The sequence below is a fragment of the Corapipo altera genome, unplaced genomic scaffold, assembly GCF_003945725.1.
Source record: "Corapipo altera isolate COAL_440 unplaced genomic scaffold, ASM394572v1 0, whole genome shotgun sequence".
Taxonomy (NCBI): Eukaryota; Metazoa; Chordata; class Aves; order Passeriformes; family Pipridae; genus Corapipo; species Corapipo altera.
In genome coordinates, this window is record NW_020884872.1 from 30,847,565 (window position 1) to 30,869,584 (window position 22,020).

Below are 22,020 nucleotides of genomic sequence, written 5' to 3' on the forward strand. Positions count from 1 at the left end.
ATGCCATGATACTTGTTTTCACATCTCATTCTACCAGCAGAGACACCCCAGCAAAATATCAGGGAAAAAGCTAATGGTCAAGACACTAAAGACATCTCATCACTAAAGATTCACATGGGCACAAGGCTACAGCACATTAGAGCAGTTTTTAAAGGAACCAAAAAAGCCAGTTACTTGTGTACTGAGCTCTCAACATTTGAATGAGTTTCATCACCAGAGAACTCAAGTTACCCTCGGTGTGTTGTATTTCAACATTAGCCACCTCACCTTGAGGACTGGGACTTCATCCTCTTTATAAGCTACAAGCAGTGGCAAACCAGCCAACGTTTTTTCCAAATCTTTCCCAAGAATCTTCACACCTTGAGCAGCAACAACCTCTTTGTGTTTCTCATATTGGTTCTGAAAAAGAGATTATACACACTAGCAAAGAGTTCATGTCAATGGAGCACAGCAACACAATGCAGTGCTGAGCAGCTGAAGAAACTGCAACCCACAAGCACAGCTGAGAGCATGACGCTGAAGTCCAGCACCTCCCATCTTTCATCAGTGACTGCCTCTGCTTTGCATTTGCATGTTCCTGTCTGCACGCTCCTCTCCCTTCAGATATTCCTGCACCACTGCTAAGGGGGGCAGGGCACAGGGAATTCCTCTAAAAACAGAGAAGGGGGCCAAAGAGAAACATAGGCTAGAAAAGTGCAAGCAGCAATAGGGAGCTACTCGCTAATAAACCAACAGCGAAGTGAGGGGAAGATGCCAACAGCTCAACAAAAGCACTAAAGCTTAGCTGATACACAGCCCAAGTGCTTGTGCAGGAAGAGCTGTCTCACTCTCCCACTAAAGGCCTCTCGTCCAGCATAGTTCCACGCTCAGTTTCCCAGGTGCTCCTCCCCATCCAGGGGAACCCTGAAGATCTCTTCACACTCAGGGCATGGCCCAAGGCACGACAAAAACAGTTATTTCTGAAGATCTTTAAATCGATGTTGGAAGTGTTTTCTGGTTTGTTTCTTCATTTCTTTTGTTTACATATCCAATCCTTTTCTTATAACTGCAAGGCAGCTTCCTTCCTCAGAAAGCACTTTGTTTCTGCAAGCCTCTATTCTTTAGCCCTCCACCCCAAAATTTGAGTCGTATTTCAAGGATGACAATTCTGCATAAACAAGCTAAATCAAAATGCATTCTCACTGTCTGCTTCAAAAAACCCCAACAGCTACCCTGGATCTACTTGCCCAGCTCTAGGTTCCCAAATCCAGTGTTCAGCATGATGCTGATACCCTGTGCTCCATCTCCCAAAGGACAGAAAATCATCTGAAGATGTTGTTGATGGGAACCTGTTACGTTACCTTGCTATTCAGTCCCCAAAAAAAACCTGGAGTCTCTAGGCGTTTCACACACCAATTTATCTCCTGCTTTCAAATAAAGGGAAGCAAATGGGTGGAAACGCTTTCAATTCATTCCTCACGGTAGAAGAACATTCACCAGCTTCCAACCAAGCAGAGAACAAAACCTAAGCATAAACATCCATTTCCCTTTTGTCCCTCTGTAGCCATTACTGTAAGGTATTACTGTAAAGCTGCGCTCCAGAGCAGGAAGCCTTAGATTTGCCAAGGCAACTGTCCCACCCCACAGCCGATAAGCCGGCCAAGCGGAAAGAAGGGCTTGTCTTTCTACTTAAAGCAGGTCAAGAGGATCTTGCTTGGATTCCACCTCAGCACCAATACTGCATCCTTCAGCACCTCTGAGGCAACAACACAATCTCACAGCAGAAGGAGAACACCAACGTCAACCCAGGGCCCCACAATTATTAGTATTACTTACAAGAGTATCTACATTTGCAGGATGGAACTAGATTAAACACCAAGGACTACAGCAGTCTGCAGGGACACTACTTTTACACCTCTGAACCAAACCTTTAAGGCCTATCCTATTACATTCACCTAGGTTATCTATGGAGTTTTTGCCTTAAACAAAACCTGTCCAGACACTTTTAAGCAGGAAAAATCAGAGCAGCTCTTTTAATCATGTTTGAATTGTATGCGTGAATCTTAATATATTTATCAATTTATTTATAGCCTTTTGTTTGTGTGTCACCTCCTTATTTCAGTGTCTCTCCTCAGGCTATTAAGACTAAGGCAGCAAAACTTCCAACAACTCTTAAAAATGCCAGGAGGCTACAGATTCTGCAGAAGTCCTGGTCACTGCCACTCACCAACCAACCCCAGAAACTCACCTGTTCACTTTTCTCAAACCTAAGTGTATATGATTTTTGTTACTAAAAAAAACATTTTCACTAATGATGTAACTTGAACTCAGAAGTCACTGTACCAGTACATTCCAGTTTCCATTTAAGATGGGTATCTCCCTCTCACATGTAGCCACATGCTCAAATCCCTAATTAAAGCATGCACATCCTAATCCTCACTGCAAGATAATTCCTTGATCCTTTTCTTTGCCACTATCGTAACAACACACACACCCCAATAGGTACATACAAGTACATTCACAGAAAAACACCAGATGTGTGCTGTCTTTCCCTTGAAGCCACCCTTAGATACTGCTAATATAGCTGAACTCTACTACATTCTCATTTTTCATAAAGATGATTTATTTTTTCCTGGTTTTAAATGCCAGTACACTAAAACCAGCTGCCATACCTTAACTCGTAGCTCCTTCATAGGAGGAGGTAGCAGAAGACCTCTAATCTGAGTCACTATAGGACCTTCTACTCCAGGAACTATAATGGTGTCTCCTTCTTTCAGGCGTCCATTAATCAGAATAACATCTATGGTAGTGCCCATGCCTGGCAGAGCTTTAACCTGAATGAAAGGGGAAAAAAGTTACTCCCTATTTAAGGACTTCAAACATACAATTTTTTACCAGAAAGAAAGGGGCAGGGAAGGGAGAAATTTCTGTATGAATTTCAAGGAAGAGTTGCCGGATTACCTCCATGACTTGAGCTCTCAGCTCCTGACACTCAGCCAGCCTCTTAGTCAGCATAGTTTGCGTGAGCTCCACAAGAAGAGCTATCAGGCTTCCCATGCCATCCCCTGTGTGAGCAGAGGTAGGTACAAGAGAAACAAAAGTGCGGGGATCCTTATTCTCATAAAACAAGGCAGCGTTCAAGCCCTGGAATCAGGATTAACAGTTACATAGGGAAAAACATATACGTATCAGTATTAACAGAAACATTCAACCCCAGTCAAGTACCACTGCATTTTTTAAAGCCCAATGTAAAAAAACACTGTTACTGACAGTATGTTATGGAACATGAAGCCTCAATCCACACTTGGAAGCAGTGTGGGATAACTCTACAAAGCTAATTAGCCCATCTAGCTTCTACACAGCACTGTATGTCATCAACAAAAGAAGTTCCGAGAACTGATGTGATTCATACCCTGCCAGCATCCAAGGGAAAAAGAGACAGATGAGATTCTCTTGGGCTATTCCCAAAAAGAAAAAGAACAGGGACATAAAACTTCATCTGCTATTCATGACTCCATTGACCACGCACAGCAATTAGCTACTTTTCTCCAAACTAACACTTTTTAAGGATGAAGCAGTTAAAACAGATTAATGTAACAACAATGGAGTTTGTTTTATGAGAGGTAAACACCAATGCGTCAGAGGAGATGCAACAGTTTTCTTGATATTCTAAGTTGTTTTGTGGAAGAGGGAAAAAACAAAACAAAACAAAAAACATGCACAACCCCAAAACAAACACACACACACAAACCACACCACCCACCCACCCCATTTACTATCACTTTTGTTAAGCAAAGAACTTTGAATATTCCAACCTACCTGTTTTGCAAATTCTACTATGATAGCTTTTGCACGTTCTTCGAATTCATCTTTCGTATTCTTCTTCTGCTTCTTTAAGGTGACAGCTACATCTGTGTCTGGACTTTTTTTCCAGTCATATAACCTATCAATCTTGAAAATACAGCAGTAGGTCATCTTATGCAGCTTACTAAAGGGCATCTTTATGCTTATGCAACATTACTGGTGAGAAATACTTTACCAACCAACTTAGCCTGCCATCTATTTGCTCCAGTAATCAAATTAAATCTTTTTTTTTTTGCTTTAGCTGCTATATTTAGCTCTGTTTCTGTATTTACCCAAAGTCAGACATCATTTTAGAATAGCAATACTACTTCAGGTTTTAAAAATTCAAGCTATAATAATCTAGGTTCATATGGAAAAGGTTTATATGCATTAATTACATCAAGTTTATCTTAAACATTCAGAAGAAAGAGAGCCATGTATAGCTTCACAAAACACACAAAAAAACTCCAAAATCACGAGGTGTTGGGTTTTTTCCCCCAAAAAAGAGACTGTACTAGTTTTACATAGAACTTTTAAAACTTATTATTGAATTTGGACCATTTCCTGTGTTGCTACAGAAAAGGGACCACAGTGAGTTGTTCAAAAGACATGACTGTGTACTTAAGAAACACTCCCCTAAATAAGTTTCCAAAGCAGGACCGACTTAGTCCAAGAAACTATTACATTTGTACAAAATCAAAATTTACATCTAAGAAAACAGATTATAATCTAGTCAAATAACACAATTATAACTTGAAATGCAAGAACTTTCAGCTATTTAATCTCAGGTTCACTGTAGGCCTGTGACAGAGGCGAAACGTATTTGGGTCTTCATGTCTAACTGAGACTGAACTCTCTACTGTTCTGCCATAAGGCCTTAACACCTCTCCATCCAGTAGGTTGTTTGGGTTCTTTTAAAAAAGTAGCTGTTTTCAGCAATGAGATAATGGCCTCCTCAACCACCTTCAATCTTAATACTCCTTTCATTTTTTGAAGTATACTGCAGTTTTTACACTGCACATGAATAGTTCTGACAGTTCTCTGACAGCATGTCAGATGGCTTCCAAAGTCATTGGACACGAGTAATTTCCACATATTTAATTCATCTCTATGTTCATATGAATTATATGTAATTCATCAAGTCATCACAAACAGGCAGCATAATTTCACATGCACAAGATTTCTAAAAACAGGGCTGAAAGTAACTAGTTACTTTACCATTTAATATTGTAAAGCCCAAACCACTTTGCACCAGTGATCAACATTACTGCTCCAAGGGCTTAAAGTCAGCTTGTCTTCAAGTCAAACTAACAAGTATCAGTAGCTAAAATGAAGTGTGACTTTTCACCTTGAAGCTTGTGTGTGAATTTTATCCGAAAATGTACAAAAATCCAAATAAGAGAAAAAAACCCCCACAACTGAAGCACAACTTCCAGAAGTGTGAATCATATACAGAAGTTACATAAGGTAAACAAAATTCATCAGTAAGAATTCCAAGAAGAACTGACTGTTCTGCAAAGCTCCTGTAAAGCCATCGTGGTACCAAGGACACAAAAATTACAAACACAGGATCCTAGAACCACCACTTCAGACTTCACACAAAAAATTCCAGTTCAAGGAAGAAAACAGACAATTGTCAAATGCCAAATACACTTTTAGCATAGAGAAAGTGTATATACACTATTAGAGTAAAAAGCTATCCTACCTTGTTGAGAGCTACTATAAAGGGGCATTTCTTTGATTTCAACAGATTTATTGATTCAATTGTCTGTGGCTCCAAACCATGCATGATGTCAACTACAAGTATAGCAATATCACAAAGTGAGCTTCCTCTATTTCTTAGATTGCTGTGGCATTAAAAGACAGGAAAAAAAAAATCAGTAATGTAGCAACAGAATTTTAATGAAAACACCAAGTACAATGTCAAACTTGCACTGACAAACAAAAAATTAAAGCTGATCAAGTGGTTATTTCCCCTCAAAAATGGAAACTATATAAAAAAATGTTCAAATGACGCTTTGCAAATTTAATAGAATTTATTAAAGTATGTGTAAGCAAAAATAAGAAACTATTATTCTCCCAATAGTTCTCATATTATTATATATTTTTATCATGTAAGACATGTTCTGATTATTTTCTGAGCCAGAATTAGGACAGTTAAAGTGAAATACAGGAGTGCAAAATCTGAACAAGACCTTGTTTTTATACAATGCTACATAAGCACTATGTATATAAGGTTATATTTTTTAAACAATATAAACAGACTATCACACCTTTGGTGCCAAACAAAACCTGGCTGGAAGATGGAAGAACTGTAAGTGGTAAGATGCCAAGGTACTGATCTGGACATTAACAAGTGTCCCACAACATGGCATTTCAGTGCTTGGAGACGTTTATACTTAAGTCTTAATCCTTCTGTTTGGAGATTTCATCCCAGTGAGTTCAGTTATGCATGCCACGTTTTAACCTTAAAGCTGATTCAGTGGCTGGCCTGCATATGCCACCGGTGTTCCCAGACAGTATCTGATCTCTGCTAAGACTCAGATGATTTGTGCAATTAGTAACTCCCACTCTTACCAACTCAGTTACCTTAACATTGACACTGTGAACCGGAGATTAGGACACAAGTTTTAATTTTTCATAGCAGAGTACTTAGGTCACCTGAAATCCTCACCTTTCCTTCTCCAGCTAGCTTCCCGCTTCCATCTTTCCTCTTAGTACACTAACTATTTATTTACATGCTTTTTCAGATATTCATGGCTCAACTGGCACGAAGACAGAAAATTATCAGCTATAAAAGGCCAGCAAGTAACCAGATATAAAAAGCACCTGCAAATGAAGCAAATCCACTTATTCCTCTACTTTATAGTTTGGTTTTGTTCGGCTTTTTTTCAAGTGAGGTCTAACACAATGAATTAGGCAAAGACCTCGCACTTTGTTAAAAATATGTTTTAGTTGTCACTTCTGATAAGTACAACATTGTGAGAAAACATTACCTGAAAGACTCATGTCCTGGAGTGTCAATTATCAGCATGCCTGGAATTTTTATGTTCTCTCTGTCAAACTAACATTTCAAAATATTAGTTCTCTTACAGAGATTGCACAAGAATTAAAACAAACAAAATAAGAGCTGGCAAGATTACTGACAGCCTGCACTTCAAGAATCCAGACACATATATTAAGAAAGGCCAGCACTCTTCATAAACTAAATCAGCCAAAGCTCATTTCAATATTAAAGTAGCACATTCCCCTAGGTATCAAGTGGCCATAAGCTAAAACCTGTAAGACAAGGCAGCCTACAGGGTAATGAGATTTATCATCCTTGTCTTAATTATTTTCTCCTCTCCCCTCACTTTACATATTTAATACACTGAAAAAGTCTTGGAAAAAGCCATCACTACTAAGGCTTTTCAGTCAGCTGCTGCCACAAGCAAAATAGGATATAGTATCCAAAACAAGCAATACAGAACAGTTGCTATTTCTGTAACACAAAAATGAATCACCTAGGTACTGGCCCAATTCCAGCACATACAGCAAATGGTAAGTTTAACAGAAAATATACTCAGTAGATTTCAAAAAGTCTCAATTTACAATCAAAATAATGACAAATAAGCAGTCTATGGACATATATGCACTGTCCAGAACAGAGTAACCAGTATTTGCATATTTTTCTGCAGAAAGGACAACGCATTAATTGAAACCAAATGTATCAACTAAAATGAAAAATGAGACAGCCTCCCCTTTGGTGGGGGAAGGATAAGAATTTAAAAAATAAAAATAAAAAAACCAACCTCAAAATTAGAGATGGGGGATAAGTATATCTGTCCATGTCAGGAAATCTCACACGGCCTTAATTAGTTTACATTTCATATTTAAGAAACAGTTGTTGAAGTGCTGCAACTTACATTTTTCACCATCTTGGTTTGCTCATTAATAGCTTCAAGGGGAACATTAGTTGCACCAATCTGCTGAGTGATACCACCAGCCTCACTGTCCTGCACGTGAGTGTGGCGAAGCTAAAGACAAAAAACAGACCAGAAATACCCACATGTAGGAGACTGAAGTTCTCTGAGCACATTTTAATTACTTCTGTCTTCAACCAAAACAACCACATGCATAAACACGACACACAGCAGTGCCTTCACACTCCACACCTTACCTTATCTAAAATTTTGGTCTTGCCCGTGTCTACGTGCCCCAGGACACAGATAACTGGTGCTCTGAGCTTTTCAGTGTTCATATTTTTGCTGTTTTCAGCTCGTCGCTTCTATATAAAAGACATGAAAATTGGTAAGCATAAACCAGAAACCACACCTCACCTCTTGACTTGATTACATATATACAAACATGTTGCTAACTGCAGGACTTACATTTTCAAGGCAATTCAAGGTCTGTCATCCCTCTTTTGGCAAATCAAAAATTTTCAACTAACAGATAAGTTCTTGTTTGTTTGGTTTTGGTTACAGTCTAGCAGCCTAATTTATTATATCCACTAACATGTAGCTTTGTTGATGGTGCATTCTGAAGAAGTATCTTGGGTGAAGAAACCAAGAACATCAGCAGCCACAAAAGTGTTGAACAGTTTAAACACACCTTTTAAAACTTGGAAATATCTACTTGTAATGATAGAAGCCTCTTTCTCCAGGAGGGAGAGAGGTGGAGAGGAACAACACTGAAGTTGTCATCTTTGTGGTCAAGTTGCCTAAAAGTAAATACTTCATCTTCAGACGAAACCAGGTGGTTTTTTCTTAATTAACACAATTTCTGAACCTGCCTAAACATTAGTCCTGACACGGCCATCATTTTGACAAATTTGACAAAAAGGCTTTTCAATTAACTGAAAATTAAGTTGTTTCTTATACAACACAAGAGTCCAACTGTATCTTAATACCTCAATTCTCCGTTTAGCTTTGTCATAAGCACGCTCTTCCTTAGTGCGGTCATCGTCAGAGTCGTATTCAGAATCAGAGCTAATTTCCTTGCTGGTCTTTTTTTCCATAGATTGTTTTCCAATAGCTTGGGAGTCTGCCTCTCTCTCATCTGAAGTCTTTTCATCCTCATCTTCACTGCCTTCACTGTCTTCAGATTCTTCACTCTCTTCTTCCTCTTCCTCCTCCTCCTCATCTTCCTCCTCTTCCTCATCCACTTCATTTTGTTCTTTGACTTCAATGTGAACAGGTTTGCTCTCTGTCAAAAAAAAATTGAAGTAAAAATTCTCTATTAAATTCATAGCTGTGGGGGAGATGGCAACAAGAAGTAAAAAGAGAGACTACTCCAGAAGAGTGAGGACAGAGTAGGTACTACAATAAGTACTTGTCAAGATAATTTTTCAACTTGCAGTGTAAAGGTGTTTCATGTTTAGAGCTGCTGACTTGTGTTTAGAATCCAGGCAAGCAGAGCGAGTTTGGGCTGGGGGAAAGAATGATATTATCAGCACATTTATGCTTGACTTTACTTGCAGATATTCAGACAAAATGACATCCCTTAAAGCTGTATGCACTTCATAAAGGAATGAATGCACCAACACCTTTAAAAAGAAAGCCAAAATACTCCAAATTCATTCCTATATGGGTTCTGCATACTACTGATCAGGAACACACATTTAAGCAGACATAATTAGAACAAATGATCTCTCCTACACCTATAAAAGAATCTCATCTTAACATTTTCTTAGACTGTTCAGAGAAGATTAGTATTTTTCAAGGGAATTCTTCAGTAAACAAAGAAAAAGAACTATCAAAAAGTAATTTTCTTTCTTTGAAAGCATCCCATCCACAATTAGTTCAGAAACCATAAGAGGCAAGCTAACACTTGGAACACACAAGGAACACTTTAAAGCCATGCATTCTCCTTACAGTGCTGTTAGGAGGCTCGCTGCTCTTAGAGATTATGTTTCCTTACTATGCTAAAAGTCCATCAGCTTAGTAATACACTAAATCTAATTCCCAGGAAAGCTCTTCTTCTGGATCCCATTGGCAGAGCCTTCAAATCCAAGCAGCAAGAAGTGCTATGTCCTCCCCAGGACAGTGGCACCAGACTAAAACAGTCTGAGCAGCCCTTGGAACTCAAAGCAGAACAGTCCAGCACCACAGGAACACACTTGTGATGGAATGAAATCCATACTGCTGTACATATCTGTATGTAAAGTATCACACTTGAAAGCACAGGTGTCAGAAGTACAGGCCTGAGCAAATAAAAGTACTTGATGAATAAACAGTCTTTGAGCATAGGAACCAATGAAGACACATTATGGAAGCACTAGGACCAGGAACTGACTCCTGCTCAGGACGGCTCACAGCAATACACATTTCTCCAACCAGAAGAAAATATCTGAGAAGTTATTCCTGACTCTCATGCTGCTCTAAGTTCTCCATAAAAATTGCTGTTGAGTGCAGACAGAATATGGTTTTTGGCACATATACACAGGAATATGGATGTTCTGGTAATTATTTCCTTTTTTCCCCCCCTCATCTGCCTCTGAAAGAAGCATATCACAGAATCACAGAACAGTTTGGGTTGGAAAGGATCTTAAAGACCATCTTCTTCCAACCCCAATTCCAAGGGCAGGGACACTAGACCAGGTTGCTCAGAGTTCCATCCAGCCCAGCCTTGAGCACTTCTACGGATGGAGCACCCACAGCTTTTCTGGGCAACCTGTTCCAGTGTCTCACCACCCTCACAGTAAAGAATTTATTCCTCATATGTAAACTAAACCTATTCTCAGTTTGAATCCATTCCCCCTTGCCCTGTCACTACATACTCTTGTAAATAGTCTCTCTCCATCTTTCTTGTAGGCTCCCTCCAGGGACTAAAGGCCACAATTAGGTCACCCCAAAGCCTTCTCTTTTCCAGGCAGAACAATCCCAATTCTCTCAGTCTTTCCTTGTAGGAGAGAACTTACTATAATGCATGCCCACTAACCTTCACACCGTTTTGTCCCTCACTTCTTTCAGAACTTGTCTCAAAGGTACATCTCCTAGATGTTGCTAGATTTGTGTAGTGAAACTCCTATGGCTTTGGAACAATTACTAGAGAAGTACAACACCAGGTAAAAGGTTTCCCTGAACTCCCAGACGTGTTTTAAGCATATATTAAGAGAAGAGGATTTTCAGTCCCATAAAAAAAGAACAAAAGACTCCAACTGATTTATTTTAGGTGGTAACTCTACACCCATGAATATTTCCAAAGGGTCGTCTCAAGCAGTATTTCTGCAGCTTCTGAAAGCTCTGCCTTTGAGAAGAGGGTCTTATATCTATTTATAATCACTTACTTCACAATTTATCTACTGGAGTGGAGGAAAAATCTAAATAAAATAGTTTTGTACAGAAACAGAAAACTCAGCCCAAAGAAACCTCTTAACCAGAAAAAGCACACATTTTTGGTATTTACATGCCCACCTTTCTCTCCATCTTCATCACTAACCATAGCTTCCCAGTCATCCAAGCCTGCATCTTCAGTTTCATCTTCTTCCTCCTTGTCTTCTGAAACTAAGAAATCCAACATTAAAGGAAAAGAAACAGTCAGTCCAGCAACATACAACGTTTTTAGATGTCCCTTCTGACATACTGACACATGCAACTTACAAGTTACTTGTTATCATAATTCTATCAAATATCTCCACATTCCATAAGAACTTAAGAAATAATCTCCAATTCTCTCCACAAATATTGTATAGTCCTAGCAGCTTTGCCTAGCAAAACATTTTTGTGGAAGACACAGCAAATCTACTCATCTAGTTCCTGCCTGCATATCGTGCCAGTGCCTGCATAATGCCTGCCACACAAACCTCTACCACAACCACGACCTCTGAAAGGAGCTGCCCAATTAACAGTCAGCCATGGGTAAGAAAGCAAAAGAGAAACACAAATACAAGTTGGGTTGCAGTATAATTTTAACTAGTGGGAAAATACAAATTGTCTATAAAAAGGACTCCAGGTGCCTCAATATAATTATACCATGGATTTCAGAAGCACTTAATTTATTAATTCAACAGGAATTCAGTCAGATATATGAAGAGACAGCAGCTCTTAATAAAAGACAAGTGGAAAAATGCAAACTTGCAACCCTCTCCAAAAGAGGCATTATACAACATGTATTTGTGGCAGTACATGTTGAGTTATGAAATTTCAGCTCTCTGAAATGAAGAGTAGGTTCCACACTGCTAGAATATTAACTAGGAACTAACATTCTGCCAGTGAGACCTTTTCTTATGTCAATGGAATGGCAGTCATGAGATAAGCCAGAATTAAGAGTACACATTCAGCTTTATTTTCAAAACCTGCATTTTGTCAGTATTTGTCTAACTTAAGAATAAGGGTAAAAATTGAAACAGTCTCCTTGCTGAGGAAGGAGTCTAGTACAACATGATTTTGACAAAACAAGTACTGTGCATAGGCAAAAATGAGGGTAACAATCACTTGCTAGGCTGGTAACTCATTTCCACAAGCTCACCCATATCCACCGTATTCAGCACTCGGGAAAGCAAAACATCTGGCATAAAGAATACAATCCCTGTGAATATTGCACTATCAACACCAGAAGCAGCATATTTCCTCCCTATCTTCACCTAACTGCTGACAAATGGCCTTGTAAAAAGCAAATGAAAAGTCAGGGGAGTGAATCATAAGGCACTTAATGTGCTTATTTGAGCTACTTGCCTAAGCGAATTTAACACTGGAGCTCACCCAGAATAAGTAAGGGACCTTTACACTTTCATTTTGAAGCTTCACACCTCTTTGTTCCATGAAATTCCATCAGTTCCTCCCTTAAGAAAAAAAAAAGAGGCAACTACCTCAAGAAAGAATGGCCCCTCAGCCCCATCCAATGAGGTATGATAACTTCCATGCAGCACTGACACACAGGCTGAAGTGTTTGAAGCTTATTAGCATTTACTACCAACCTGGCTCTACTGGAAGAGGAGTGTCTTCTTTCACTAGTGTTTCCAGTTCTACAGCATCTTCAGCTGGGGAAGTTACCTCCAGGCTTTCTGAAATTGCAAGACAGGAAATTGGTTGCTACATTCTTCCAAAGTGCAAACCAGCTGAGACATACAGCTCCACGCCAGCTTATTTGGAAAACATTTGGCTTTCTAAGCAGTTGAACAGATTTATGAGATAGGTCAATTATTGGCTAAGATGATTACTATTGCTTTTGACCTTAAAAGCCTCCTCATTTTCTTTAAAAGACAAGAGAAAACAAAGTAATACTAATGAACTAGCCACTGTTTCATTAAAAATAAAAAGTCACCAACACAATTCAGATAAGCACCATTTCAACTCTTTACACACACTGCTTAACTGCTAAGTAGTCACATACCTCATGTCAAATTAAAAAAAAAAGCTAAAGAAGAAGTAAACCTGAATTCTTTAAATTAAGGATTAGTCTTGAAAAGAGCCACGTAATACCCCCAGAGGAAAGCCATGAACCACAAAAGTAAAAAACTGACACATTCAACCTACTCTAACTAATGCAACAAATCGTAAGTTTTCAAAAATGCAAGCTCTTTGAACTACTCCGAATGACCTCCACCCAGGAACCAGAATCTGTTTTTATATACAAGAAAACAAGTGAACAAACTGTCTCCACCACAAAGAACAGAACTAAAATGAGGATCAATCCCCTTTCATCCTGGGACATCAACTTAGACTTAATTATAAGTCATTATTACTTACACTACTTTGTATTTGACCTACATATGCACACAAAGCATTTGTGTGCATATGTACGACGTCACATTTGTACAAGGCCTTTACATCCTGTACATCTCCAGCATTTAGAAAATCTTAAGACAATACCCAGGTTAGGAAAAAAATAACAGTCAAGTAGATTGTAAAACAAAGGATTAAGTGAGCAGACTTCAAAATAACTTTAGGATCCTAAGGCATCAGCACTTGGATGTGAGGGTAGAGGTGTCAAAAGAACCTCAGAGGCACCCTGAGGTGCAATTAGTTTAGCATTAACTGATTTCTTTCATAAAAGCTTCCAGAAATATGATTAATCTATTAAGAATCCATGCAAACCACACCTTCTTTACTTTCTGGTTGCTGCTGCTTCTTTCTCTTTTTGTCTTCATATATTGGCCTCTTCTTTGGCACAGAGTCTTTGGATGGCACTTCAACACCTGCAAAAAAAAAAAATCGTTAGAAAGAAAATCCAGGTAACTAATAAACACACTTTGGTTTAAATAAGAACATGTTTTCCAACCATTGGAAGATGGAGGAAGGAAGAGTGGAAAGTAGGTTCAATGTATATTTTATCTTTTTTAAAAGTCTGGATTCAAAAGCTGCAAAACTCAAGCGAAGTATCATTCATCAGATACTACTGAATGCTCTCAGAAAAAAGTTGGATAACTGGGGGAAGGGGATGATGAACAAAAAATAAGCAATAAATCCAATCGGATTTTAAGATTGCAGGATTGAAGTTATCACAGACCTGCACAGGATTTCATGAACATGGACTAGCTAACTTGAGGCAAAACAATGCCCTTGCCTAATTAAGCCTGTGAATTAATTCAACAGGATCCAGATCACCAGTCTTACAAGATCTGCAGCATAGCCCATCTGCTTTTCCTGGCCTTTGGACTAAGCCTCTTCTCTAAGTGCTTCTTCCTAAGTTTCACAACTAACATCTTTAATCTGCAAGTAGAATGCATTAAAAAGTTGGATACTTAAAGCGTAAGATGAAAATATAGACATTTAAACCTACTTTAAAAAAAGGGGGGGGACGGGGAAGGAAGACAGACACTGCATTGCTTGACAACAGAGCAGCTTTACATGGAATCACTAAGTACTTGCCCTCCTAACTTCAAAGAGAAAAACACAAACAGAGAGCAGTAACAGGTATGAAGGTTCAGTGGATTTTTTTGGGTTCTTTTAATTATTATTATTTTAAACTTTACTGCTTACCCTGAGCTTGGAGTAGTTTAAGAGTAGCCTCTGCTCTGGCTCTGGCTTCTCGTTGAGCTTTTGTTAAAAGCTTTCCCTCCTTCTTCAAACGCTCCTTCCTCTCTTTTTCCTTCTGTTTCTTTCTTTCTTTCCTCTCTTGCTCTAATCGTTCCTAGAAAAAGTTAAAGAAACATGCAGAAATTTTAGAGCACGCTTTGCACAAAAGCTGGCCAACAGTATATTCTGTTCATGACAAACATATTAAGGACTAATTCACAGAATTGCAGAATATGCTGAGTTGGAAGGGATCCACAAGGATCATCAAGTCCAACCCTTAGCCCTGCACAGGGCCATCCCCAACAGTCACACCACATACTTGAGAGTATCATTCACCAACTGCACCAGCAAGCATACAAATTAAGATGACATTCTCCCTTATTTTATCCTTGGAGTGACATATACGGTACCTCCTCTTTCCGCTTTGCTTCTAGTTCCTCCAGTCGTCTTATGCGCTCTTCCTCCTCTCGTTTTGCCCTTTCCTCTTCCTCTTTCATTTTAGCCAGGGCCTCTTGCATGGCTTTAACAGTGGCTTTACTGGGACCCTTTTTCTTCTCTTTCTCTTTTTCTTCTTTCTCACCTTTCTTTTTTTTCTTGTCTTTTTTCTTTTTGTCCCCCTCATTGTCATCAGCTACAGAAAGAGGAGGCATACATTCAAAAACCCCAGAAATCTCAAAGATACTCTAAATACAATTAATGTTTGAAATATGATAAATAACACCAAATGAGGAACATTTTCATTGACTTCTACATAAACACTTCATAACACAAACAACAAAACTGTCTCTTAAGTTCCAAAGTCAGGGCCTGAAGCCTTAAAGTAACAGAATAACTGGGAAGTGAAAAGGTACTCTTCCAATACAGAACCATAACCATACATTGTAATAAGAATTCACTATCTGGCTTTTATTTTCTCATGTATCTGAACAAACTACAGGCCAGAAAACACAGCCACATGTGAGCCAACACAGAGAGGCAGACAAGGCTACCAAATGTCTATTATGCACAATTCAAAATAAACCAACAAACTCTCCTCACTGCCTGCCACCTCTTTGGCCTTATAAAAGCCACAGTGTTTAAATTACAGTTTTAGGAACCATGTTACAAACCCTCTGCTCCTGTAGGAGTCTCTCCTTTTTCCCCAGGGCCAGAGACTGCTGTGATTTCAGGAGAGGCCTTCTCTTCAGATTTTTTTAGAGATTCTTTTGGCTTTGCTGGTTCTTTACCACCTTCTAATTCTTCCTTCTCTTTCTGCTTCCTGAGTTTGGCTTTTTCTTCTTCACGTTTTTTCCTTTCACGTTCTTTTTTTTCTGCCTTCTTCTGGGCCACCGTTTTTACTTTGAATGAAGGTTCTTCTTCATCATCCCCACTTTCAGCAGCAGGAGCAGACTTTTGCTTCTGGTTTTTCTTTTGTCCTTTTCTAGATTGGGAGGCATCATCTGATTCATCACCACTCTCACCTGTAGACACTCCACCCCCACGCTCTTTGCTTTTCCTAGTATTAGATTCATCTTCTTCTGACAAATCCTGTTTTTTATTTGACTTCTGAGTTTTCCCTTTGCTCTTCTTAAGCCGTGTCTCATGATCATCATCATCACTGCCAGAAAGCATGTCTTGTTTTGCTTTCTGAGTTTTTTTAGATTTTTTATCTTTATCTTCCACTTCCTCACTGTCATAGTCATTTTCCAGATTGGCTTTTTTACTCTTTCCTTTCCTTTTTTTATCTTGTTTTGATAAGCTTTCTTCATTGTCATTTTCAACCTGGTAATTAAACAATTCAGTAATCAGCCATGAAAAATTACTTCCCCTCATGAGCTAAGAAGTAGCATTGAGATATAAGAAGAAAAGCCTCTAATACTGAAGACAAAGTTTGAAAGCAGTAACTATTCCTTCTGAGTGCACCATACCTCAGCCCCAATTAAAATTTCTTCTGATTGGTTTTGAATAATTATTAGCATGAAGACGTGGCTTCTGGTAAAATCTTCCACAATTGACTTTACTATGAAAATATGATCAAGTATAATTAAAAAAACATGTTAGCTGCATGTTTCACATAGGATCTCCAACTACACTGTATCACTACAACTTCTCTGGGACAGGGGTGTCTCATATTTCAATAATTTTCTGTTAAAAAGCCCACCTCCCTCTCAGTGTTCACCTTTCCTGTAGAAGGCTGTTCCCTGTCAACTTTCCCTCCTTGCGCCTCTATTGACAGTTCCTCCAGCTCCTTCAGGATATCATCTTCACTAAAATAAGAAAGAAGTTAGGGTACTTAAGTAACTGAGGTTTTGGATAATGGAATAAAATCAGACAGATAGGAAAAAAACCCCAAACTTACTCAAAATCCTGTTTTTTCTTCTCTTTTTTCTTTTTGCCTTTGGATTTCTGAGGCTCTTGATCCTTTGCAGCTCCTGCACCTTCTATCTCGGCAGCAAGGGCATCAATATCAATATCATCTTTTGCACTAAAATGGGGAAGGAAAGCAGCATTTTCAAGACTTCAAACGTTAAGTTACATAAGTAGAAGCCATCTGCATAAAACAAAAGCTTCAAAAAGCAAAATGAATCACAAAACATAAGCAATGCAAGGGAAATCCCCCCATATTTAACTATTATGCACTGTTACCTTATTTCACTCAGTACAATGGAAAGGAAAAAACCTTCATGGGAAGGAAGGTGGAACAGTAAAACACATTCAGTTCTTGCAACACTGACTTTAAAAGTTTAGCTGTGAGATTTGATATAACTTCCTGAAAGAATGTAACTAGACTATTTGACTTTGTTCCTTCAAAAGATAAGGTTTTTAGCCCTTCAAATCACAGCCTGTGTCACTGACAGAAAAGCAGCCACCACAGTGAAAGTGTAAAAATGAAGCATAAATAGAAGAAATTTTGCAATTTATAACCAGGAAAATCTACTAAGAAGTACTTATCTGCTCCTTTAAACACCCTTTAGCAAACAGAAAAACTACTGTATTTTTATTTAGCAAATAAGTGGAAGTTCTTTACAGCTTCCACCTTACAATAAGTTGCCTCTGTTTTGCCATCAGACTGAAAATTTTATTTTTACCTTTTAAGAAAATAAGCCACACAGAGGAACAGAGTTCAGGCCCAAGCCAGACTCCAAAGCAGCCCATAAAAAATACCAATGCAGTTCATTTTCACCACTTGCCTTAGTATTACCTCTCTCAAGCCTGAAGAAAGCTGAAAGTTTTTGTCCAGGTGTTTTACCATCTAAACACGCTCACAATACAACTGTAAGAAAGGAGACTTACTTATTCCCTGCTTCACACTTAGAAGTTCAGTTCTCAGACCGAAACTGGTCTATAAAGCAGCAAATATTAGGACACTACTTTTATCACAACTTGCAGTTTCAAGAACCCTTTAATCAATAAGCTGTTAATATCTCATTTAACTCTTTCTTAGATTCGTGGGCAGAAAACACAATTTCACTTAATCAATACCACCCACTTAGGACAAATCAGCCAAGGGCTGACCCACCAAGTACCAGAAACTATAACCAGAAAATAAGAGAAATGAATTTATTCCAAATTCAGGGCTTTCGAGATATCAGCAAATTCTAAACTACTAGAGCACTTCAGCCTCACCAATCTATAAACCCGGGAGTTGAATCTTAATAAAGAAAATCAAGTATTTAATTATTCATTTACAGATCCTGAAATTCAGTAAGTCTAAGTTATAGTTCTCTTCACAAAAGGAAAGGGGTGAATCATTTTACAATTGTAAAATTTTACATTTCACAACTTTAAATTCACATTTACAAGTGAATGCTGACATTCACAAACCCAACTTATGCCAAGTACTGGGAACATGCAAGTCACCAAACACTGTTTAGCACAACTAAGCAACGATGCACTTCATTTTTTAAAGGCCAAGATTGATTACTTGTATTTTTTAAGATCTTAAATTTTCTTCTATGTAGATTGAACAAATAAAAAGCAGTACAACAAAGCACCTGGTTGTACAGCACCTGCATCACCAGAGATACTTACTTTTAGTCAAGAGAGGAAAATACAAACCTTAAATATACCTAGAAATGCTTCCTAGGTGCTGACATGATTAGTAGTACATTTGTCAAAAGAAATTGTTCTCTCAAATAGTTAATGAAAGATTTCTAAAGCAATCTTCACCTCCTCAAGAGAAAATAAACTTTTTGGCCATTTCCCCCTTAAGCTGACTTGATGTTTCAGCAACTGAAGAGCTGGTTTTTTAAGCAGTTTAACTGGCTGTACACCAGGGGTAACAGCTGAAATAAAAATGTCATTCATCTCTATGCCTAGAATTAAAGCCCTAATCTCGGGCTAACTATACTACACCTAGGTCTACACAAGGGCCCTCACACTTGGTTTTGCATTAATTACAGAATATCAAGTTTATTAAGCACATTTGCTCACCTCCTTCTGCTCTAGGAGTTAATGGAGGAGACTGAGTCAAATCCAAGTCTGAAACAGTTTAAAGAGACCAAAATACATGCTCTACTACAATTCCAAGGCCGTACTGCTCCCATTACTACAGGATCTTAACCATGTGGTTGCACAGACACCAAAGCATCAGTCCTTTAACAGCTTATATTTCACACAGATATTCTCAAGGCTGACTTTCCACATTACAACTTAGCAGAAAGTTATGTCCAAACATAAAATACAAAGGTTTTTTGCTACAAGCAAAGAAGATGCCTGTGTTCCATTAGGCTTTCCAGCATACAGGCTTTAAGGGGGTGAGGGTTTATTGGCTGTTAAATCAACTCACTTCAACTGAACCTTGAGGAAGAAAACTTCTTGGGGGGGAAAAAAAAAGTCTCAAATCAAACACTGAAGAAACTAATTCACAAACACTAAGCTCTACCACCCACCAGCAAGAACACTTTAGGAATAATAATAAAGACTGTCCAGCTGTCACAATAGTGGCATCAATATAGTATAAAAGCCTTTCCAAACTTGGCTTCTACTGCTTAGTTTCTGAAAAATAATCTATACTTTCCACTACACTTCCATTTACTAAGAAGTGACACAGCAAGCTTCCTCAGTGAAGTAAAATTAAGGCTGCATGCACTTATATATACAGCAATATATGCAGCTATGATTCTTAAGAATTGACAAGCAGAATATCACTGGAAAGCTAAAGGAATTCAAACACTGGCTTCCATTACTACAAGTTTATTCCCATACTGACCTTGAATTTCCTTACCTTTTAAAACTCTAATAATAGTCCACTAGGATTTCATAATAAAAGAAAGTCAAATAGAAGATTGAGAAGGTGCTCTCCCTCATCCTGGGAGATTCTTATGTTATAAGGAAACCACTACACTTAGATCCACACCAGGAAAGCTTCTTTCCTATTGGCATTGTTAGATACACCCAGGAACTTCTACCAGTAAACCTTTTTTAAGCAGTCCCCAAACACGTTTCAAGAACGCGAGCGCTCTTGCAAGAACCTCTTCCCTGAGATCTCCAAAAGGTCTCCACTCAGCCTTTACAAGGGTTCAGCCCTAAGAGGGACTGATACAGGAACCTCAAAGGACCAGAATATGCTCAAATGGTTTTCAATTTTGACCTCAAACTGCTTTTGTATGAAGACTTTGTAAACAGATTTCACAGCCTCACTACCTCAGACCATCAAGCTCATAATGCTTTACACCAAAAAAATAACCCCACGTTTCCCCAACATAAGAGGATCAAGGGGGTCTAGAAAGTGAAAAAATGAAAACAATGCTGCTTCACTGCTGAGAAGGGGTTACTTCCCTGATTTTCCTTTGTCTTTGTTTCACAAGTGAAGCCTAAGCTACCTCTCTTATTCATATCTTTTGATTCCAGCCTCTGTTTTTGCTGCCAGATATAAAAAGAGCTCTGATACTGCTTATACAGCACTTCAATGCATTAAATTACACTAGGAGTAAGGTGTGTGTACTTCACTCAATCCAAAACAAGCAATTTTCAAAACAAATGACTGCAGACATTACTCCATGGAGGTTTGTGCCCAATATAAGGCAAAACTCTGCAGTGGAGAAAGACACAGCAGTCAGATTAATTAAAGGAGAGGGCAGTAATCAATAACAAGTACACAGAGATCACTACATTTCAGATACCAAACAAAACTATTTTTCTTTGCAATTACATTACTAATCAAAAAGAAAAAGTGCTTTACATTTCCCCTACACAATTTCACTGCCTTTTGCCATTTAAGCAGGATTACAGCAATATAGGACTTAACAGGATTCCAAAGCATTTTTAAAACAGCACATTTACATACTTTATACTGAAAAAATACTTACCTTAATGCCCTAGAAATGACATTAAGAAATCAACTGTTGCCCAAAAGGGTTCCAGAGTAAGTTGCCTGCATAAACTAATGGAAAGCCTCATTACATGAGGAAAGGATAGAATCCTGAATATTAACTCAGTTACTAATTAAATGCTGTGCTAACACACCATTCTGTACCTAACCAGGATCATCCAGACCACCCCAAATAAGTTTTGGAGATTTTTAAGACAGGTATGACCAACAGAGGAAATTCAGTAACATCTCTCATGCAAACAAAGCATCATATCAGGCCAGTAACAAAGTGATACCCAAAACACAATCTAAGCTGCTCACATTACGTGTTAAACAAAATGAGCAACAAATAAAGCTACATCCCAAATCCTGCCTACAAGACAAAGTGTGATTTTTTTTTTCAGTGGGAAGATGAAAACAGGAAAAACAGAGCTGTCACCTACCGCTGCTCAGTCAGATGTACAAAGCCAGTAGCTCTCCTACTTACAAGATCCCACACAGCTGCAAGCTACTGAGTCAGAAAAGTGGAAAAAAAATCTCATGACTGATAGATGCACATTCTGTAGGAAAAAAACAACACTGCTGTGTTTCTCTTGCTAGTACACCAAGGAAACAACATTTAAGACTAGAAACAATAAAACAACAACAACAAACAAACCCCTCAGCTATTAAATCATGTTTTTAAAACATGAGAAACAAACACAGTTTTGGATCAAGTTTATTTTTCTGATGCAATGGCCTGCAACAGCCAGAACCTAGAAAATCCCTGTGGAAGCCATCTGGAGGCCAGAGTTGACCCTAAAACAAGCTTTAATTTACAGATGCTCAAACTTACATTAATCCTAATTTCCACATTCTAGGGTTTGCTTTAGTCTTTTACAGGCATACTTTACCATTTTGTTTAAAAACAACCTCACTTAGTGAAGTTCAGTTTCTAACACTTGTTCTCAATTAGCAAGATGTATT

General features: G+C 38.4%; 2 protein-coding genes across 4 annotated transcripts in view; one reads left to right on the forward strand and one right to left on the reverse strand.

Annotated features, from left to right (window-relative positions):
• Nucleotides 1–6,683, forward strand: part of REV1 (REV1, DNA directed polymerase) — a 71,664-nt gene extending 64,981 nt beyond the window's left edge. The window contains exon 24 of one of the 3 annotated variants that reach the window (XM_027641828.1): nt 6,573–6,683. In XM_027641828.1, the coding sequence (XP_027497629.1) occupies nt 6,573–6,644 (72 nt within the window). In that variant the 3' untranslated portion in view covers nt 6,645–6,683. Of the gene's footprint in view, nt 1–2,114; nt 2,399–6,572 lie in introns of those variants that run through there. The other 2 variants (XM_027641799.1, XM_027641809.1) reach the window with 2 other exon arrangements.
• EIF5B (eukaryotic translation initiation factor 5B) overlaps nt 1–22,020 on the reverse strand; it is a 35,878-nt gene that overhangs the window by 6,047 nt on the left and 7,811 nt on the right. Inside the window, exons 2-18 of the mRNA XM_027641891.1 lie at nt 17,101–17,226; nt 16,921–17,008; nt 15,872–16,523; nt 15,173–15,393; nt 14,727–14,877; nt 13,847–13,942; nt 12,722–12,808; nt 11,220–11,309; nt 8,714–9,009; nt 7,982–8,089; nt 7,728–7,838; nt 6,819–6,886; nt 5,528–5,669; nt 3,799–3,930; nt 2,941–3,123; nt 2,652–2,813; nt 268–399 (exon numbers count right to left, since the gene is read on the reverse strand). Of these exons, the coding sequence (XP_027497692.1) occupies nt 268–399; nt 2,652–2,813; nt 2,941–3,123; nt 3,799–3,930; nt 5,528–5,669; nt 6,819–6,886; nt 7,728–7,838; nt 7,982–8,089; nt 8,714–9,009; nt 11,220–11,309; nt 12,722–12,808; nt 13,847–13,942; nt 14,727–14,877; nt 15,173–15,393; nt 15,872–16,523; nt 16,921–17,008; nt 17,101–17,226 (2,845 nt within the window). The remainder of the gene's footprint in view (nt 1–267; nt 400–2,651; nt 2,814–2,940; nt 3,124–3,798; nt 3,931–5,527; nt 5,670–6,818; nt 6,887–7,727; nt 7,839–7,981; nt 8,090–8,713; nt 9,010–11,219; nt 11,310–12,721; nt 12,809–13,846; nt 13,943–14,726; nt 14,878–15,172; nt 15,394–15,871; nt 16,524–16,920; nt 17,009–17,100; nt 17,227–22,020) is intronic.